This window comes from Glossina fuscipes, unplaced genomic scaffold, assembly GCF_014805625.2.
Source record: "Glossina fuscipes isolate IAEA_lab_2018 unplaced genomic scaffold, Yale_Gfus_2 118259, whole genome shotgun sequence".
NCBI lineage: Eukaryota > Metazoa > Arthropoda > Insecta > Diptera > Glossinidae > Glossina > Glossina fuscipes.
In genome coordinates this window covers 7727-13481 of record NW_024006260.1, presented here as the reverse complement: position 1 = coordinate 13481, position 5755 = coordinate 7727, and the positions used below count along the sequence as shown (strand labels likewise).

At 34.8% G+C, this 5755-nt stretch overlaps 1 protein-coding gene across 1 annotated transcript; it reads left to right on the top strand.

Moving 5' to 3' along the window:
• Nucleotides 1–3508: 3508 nt before the first annotated feature.
• LOC119644506 (2-oxoisovalerate dehydrogenase subunit beta, mitochondrial-like) lies at nucleotides 3509–3832 on the top strand. Its single transcript, XM_038044067.1, has one exon. The coding sequence runs from the start codon at nucleotides 3509–3511 to the stop codon at nucleotides 3830–3832; it is 324 nt and encodes a 107-aa protein (XP_037899995.1).
• The last annotated feature ends 1923 nt before the right edge of the window (nucleotides 3833–5755 follow it).

Here is a 5755-nt window from a genome sequence, read left to right as displayed (position 1 = left end):
TTTGAACATTTCTATGAATTCAGCACGATTTTTATTCGATATCATTTTTTTAATTATTAACGAAGGATTTAAGACTAATAAAAGCACATGAAAAGTGTAATGCGATATTTCCCCTTAAAGAGGATTATGTTGGATCGCAGGCAAAGCAACTGATTTTTAGCTGGTGCAAAACATTTACATCTCTTATGTGCATACATATTTATACATATACCTAACTTTTGCTCCACTAAATGTTAATATTTTACAAACACGAGCAACATTATAGTCGGGCGAGGCCGAACATAAGGCACGCTATATCGCTTCACTAATGCAGTTATTCACTCATGTTGGTATTAATTTACCAAAGATTACGTAATATTTTCGGCGAAGACATCATATGGGAAGATCCAAGTTTAGCAAATTTAATTTACTTTTCCATCATAAAAAACCAGGAATTTGACTTACTCTCCATATAAAGATTTGCTTGCGTGCTGATATATGTTAGGGCCCAGAAAATAGAGCTTGGTAATTCAAAATCCATTAATCCGGTATTTTTTTCCAAAATACTATGTAAAATGCTATGAATCAATTTTCATCATAAAGTCTTAGACTTTACTTCTCCTAAAAATCCTTATATACGATGGTAGTCAAAAACCATACCTACATCGGCTAAATTCGATAAGGTTGAATTTTTTCCCATGACATTTGAAGTATTGAAAATTATATCCTTTTACCATATAAAGATTCAGTTTTTGTAGGAACGGTTATATGGGAGGCAGAAGATTTTCAAAGAGTTGCCGACAGCCGAATCAAATTTTTCATACCAAAGATTGCAAGTTTCAATTGTTTTCGTTACATGAGAAGTGGTCGAAAAACCAGTTAATCAAACTTCGGTGAAAGCGCTTCTTAAGCCCTCTTTGATGTTAGATACACCCGCACAAATTTAGTAGCACAAATAGAATTTTTTTTTTTTTGTTGGGTTGTTGAGTGGAGATGGAGTAAGCCAATAAAAAGCAAATAGCATAGAGTGTTCACATTTACTTAAAGCGGTAAGTGGGTTGGATGCAAGCATAACTACGAAAGAGAAATGCACAAAATAGTAGCGACATTAAGCTAATTTACCTTTCCTAACTGCCTAACTGATTTGTCCAAATAGGAAATACTCCCGAATTATGTAGTCGGCCAAATTTGGCGCCATAGTAGTGCAAAACTCAGGGCGACAAGAGCAGCGAACATTTTTGAAGATTAAAATTTTAACAAAGAAATTTTATATTCACTTTCGTAACAAAATCTTACGACACTTACGACAGTCTCTTAATACAGGGCGCGCAAGTAACTTGTAATAAGCTTAGGAACTGTATAAACAAACTTCACCTTCCTTAGGGTGTGGATATAATTAATATTATTACCGCATCAATTGTCGCGGATCTTCAGGAGCATTGTTTTAAAATGTCCTTTTTTTATATAACGTTGTAGACTCCATCCACTTTGTAATTGTGATAGTGAAAAACAAAAAAAAAAACGTAACGATTTTCATTTTTATCGTAGATTTGCGCAAATTTTGATATGTCCAGGAAATATTATTGAGCCTTGTAAGCTTTAACGACCATGCGTTTGAAATGTTAAAACAAACAAAATCTGGAAACGAGGAATGGATTCTGCAGATGTAACTTTTTCCCCAATATCGATTCGAATATTTTGTTACAAATTTTCGATAAAGACTTTGATTCAATATATCGTACTTCACTTTGCTATGCCTTATATACCTTCGTCTCACCTTATCGTAATTTAAATTCAAATATATGAATTTTGAAGCATACCATTTTCTGTCATATCCGTATGATATTTTGGCTAAAGAAATATTGTTTTTTTTTTTTTTTTTTTTTCAAATTTATATCCGATTCTTTTCAATATCTGTCAAAAAAGGACACGTCACTGTAAAATATCTTACTTCGTAGGCAAAATCGGATTGATATTATTTGCAAATTTTCTCTGCGATACAAAATCTATTTTTAACCAAATATTTCTACAATATGAAAAGACGTCGAGCCACATCCGGACATGAACGACAATTGAAGTCGTCGCGCATTCACAAAACGAGTGTATCTTTAAATATTTGTGAATTGCCTACAGAAATGCTAGCGAAGATTATCGGTTATTTAGACATAAACAATCACAAAAGCGTTCGTGCCACTTCGAGACGTTTACGGGACATCAGCGATCTGATCATTGTGCATATATTTCGCAAGAATTTCTGGAATCATACAACATGCAACTGCACCACGCATGCAGTCTTCAAGGTAACAGTAAGGAATGGAATAGAGAGACACGCTTCTTTGTTTATTTAATTTCGCACTGTGGATACAGGCAATCAACAGACAGAATCAACAATGGGCAGAAGTGTGGAATCTTACAAGATGCAACTGCAGCATGCACGCAGTCTTCAAGGTAACAGTAAGGAATGGAATAGTGAGACACGCTTCTTTGTTTATTTAATTTGGCACTGTGGATACAGACTATTCAACAATCGACAGAAGTGTATCTAAGGTCGGGTTTTGAGCGGATATTTAGCAGCTGCTTTTTACCGATACTTTTCCATAATCCGATGAAAAAAGTGTGCGATGAAAAACTTGCTAAATGCTTATTGCGTTTTTTCGATTCCATCGAGAGGCAGTTCGATTCTTTCAACATGCAAAAATGCCGATTACTGCACAGCATGACAATGATGAATTTTTTTAAGGTAAGTCATCATCATCAAAACATTAACTCAGCTATTCATCATATTTGTTTTGATAGGCATTCAAAAAAGTCTCTATTACCCTATCGGATACTAATTTTCACAAGTGGCAAGTTATTGTGGATTTGAAAGGACCGTGGTTGGGCGCTCTATGGACGCGTTCGCCTGATCAACAGAGTAGCCATCGTAATCTTTTTAATATGCTCTCCTGCATGTTATTCTTCAACATTGCTGGTCAATCATTTAGGTGAGGTGGCAATCACGTGCTACTAGCAATATGATGGTCAAACTCTATTTTTAGGCGTGTTTGCGAAAGTTCGGATGAAGTATATGTGTATGGGAATGATGGCAACGAACGGAAGAGAGTGACACGCACTACATTCGCTTTTACTATTCGGGCTTCGCAGGAGATGTGTTTGTTATTTCGCTCCTGTCTTGAAAGTGATTTGAAAAATATCAATTGGCCTACAACTTTGCCAAAAGAGCAGTTTTACATTGATTTGGATATCATACATGCTGGCACCAATAGCTGGGGCTTTCCGAGATCTCACCATATTATTATATGAATCTTTCGATCTCTTGCAATACCACGACATTAATTTCCATTACTTTTGTTTTGCTTTGTTATATTTTATTATTTATTTAAATTGATTGTTGAAAAAGAATCAAATATATAATGAACAGACACACTCGGTATTTATTTAGTTTTGTAAAAACCAATAAGTCGGTGATCAGAACATCTCAGTTTACATGCTTACTTATACGCTAGCTAAAAATGAGCAAAAGATGAATATGTTTCAAGCCATCAATAACGCCATGGATATAGGATTAGGGGAAGGTCCGACATTACCATTTGGCGAAGATGTAGGCTTTGGTGGGGTTTTTTGTTGCTCCATTAATCTGACGGACAAGTATGTTAAAGATTGGGTATTTGGTACCCCTCTTTGCGAACAAAGTATAGCTGGGTCCGCTGGGACCAGAGTCGCTAATGCAGGAGAAACCGCTATTGCAGAAATTCAATTCGCTAACTATATATTTCCGGCCTTTGACCATATTATAAATGAAGCTGCAAAGTTTCGCTACCGTAGTGAAGGAATTTCGACGGCGGTTCTTTGACTATTAGAGCCCCTTGCACACGTCGTATTCATTTATATTCTATACACTCTATAGCTGTTTTCCTTTCGAATTCAACTGGCACGCATTCTTTCTACACATTCTACAGCTGTTTTCTTTTCTAACATGCAAATATCATGATTTCCTTCGTAAAATAGCCCTTTAGTTCGAAAGTCTTAACTGCATCTCGGCTCGGCTCGCAATAGTGATAAGTATGCCGAAAACGAAGGTATAGAAGGAGAAAGTTTTTTTTTTTAAGCTTGTAATTATGATTTATAGTAAAAAGCAGACTTGGAACTCAAAATGTGCCATATATACTACGTGCTTTCCGTTTAACAAAGTTTTTTTATTGCATTCAAACGGAGCAGAAAGCGAGTTACGCTGTGTCGTTTCTAAACGCAGACTTCAGAAATGAAGTTACGCTAATACTTGAAGAACATATAAGAGGTATAGAATATGATACTTGAATTTTGCCAAAACGAGTGATTACTATCTACATGGTTGCATTTTTCTTAATTCTGTTTTAAGTGAAATTCCATATCCCTTCGTATTAAGGGAAGTACAAAAAAATTATTGGGAATGCTTTTCTGCTTATTGTAGATTCCATCTTAATTAAACAGCAAAAATGTATTCCAGTGTTCTGGGTTTTTCTACTCTCGACTACTGCGAACACAGGCAGTCTCTTCTGACGTTAGCAAATTAACTTTAAAGGTACAGTTGATCTCAAAAATACTCAAAGCGCGGCGTTAACCTAATAAAAGCGGACAAACAGCCTACTGCCAGATCTTTGGAAATTCAAAGAATTGAGATAAATACATCAATTTTGATCTTTACTTTCATGATAGCTTTTGCAGCTTCTATCGTCTAATATAATATTTAATATACCGACAAATATTCTCAATTAAAATCTGCACAAAATGATATTATATGGGAGGGCCCAAGAACTTGCAAACTTTTTATGGCAAAAAAGTTTAATTTTCGATATTTTCTGCTAAAAACTAATATATAATAGAAATTTGACATAAATATTGACTCGACCAAATCTTGGTTACGTAGATTAATTGTTTTAAATCTAACTATCTAACCATTTTTACGAAAAGTAAATTTTTAAATGGCAGAAGGGTATAATTTTTATTATTCCATGTTAAAAATCAATCCATGACAACAATTTGACATAAGAACATAAATTTGTACTACGTTGGTCTATTTTGTCGTTTCTACTCTACTCTATACGGATTCTTAAAAAAAGTAAATCCTTTAATGGCAACGAGGCTACTTTTTCTCACTTCGTGACAAAAATAGATGAATATCTTTAGCAAAAAAAATTAAATTAATTTTCAAGGCTGCAATTAGCCAGTTGACGTTTTGGGACCGTTCCCAATTAATTGTTCAAATGGAAAATGCTCCTTTGGTATATTATTCGATATTTTTGTGTATGGAGGCGATGTGATGTATGGTATCTAAAAGCCGATCTTGCCCTGCTATAATGTCTTGAATTATTTAGACTTACGACCGAGGAATAAGAGTATGTTCATTGTCTCAAGACGTTTGCAAGACGAAGAAAAATGTTTCAGTACCTATAAAGTACCTAATCGACTGCAATGGAGTCCATGTGCTTGCCTGTTTGTGTGTATGCGTTTGACAAACATTCTCGCGAAAGCGTTTGCATTGACAGCAGACGTAATTGGCCAAAGGACGCATTCACAATACAATGCAAACTAAGAACGCCTCTCGTTATCGATAAACTAGGACGTATAAAAACACAAGGAATGGAATGTATATTCAATAGATGGTTCTCCAGCGTCTGCATAAAAAATTTTTATAAATCATTCATCAAAACATTAAAAGTCGCCGTTTCTTTTCTTAAAAGAAAAGACTGCTGAATATAATTTTTTTGCTCGTTGTCCTTTCTGTTAAATAAAGTTT

Bases quoted from the DNA above. Each gene is read 5' to 3' on its own strand.
- LOC119644506 (XM_038044067.1), top strand. From the start codon at position 3,509: ATGTTTCAAGCCATCAATAACGCCATGGATATAGGATTAGGGGAAGGT.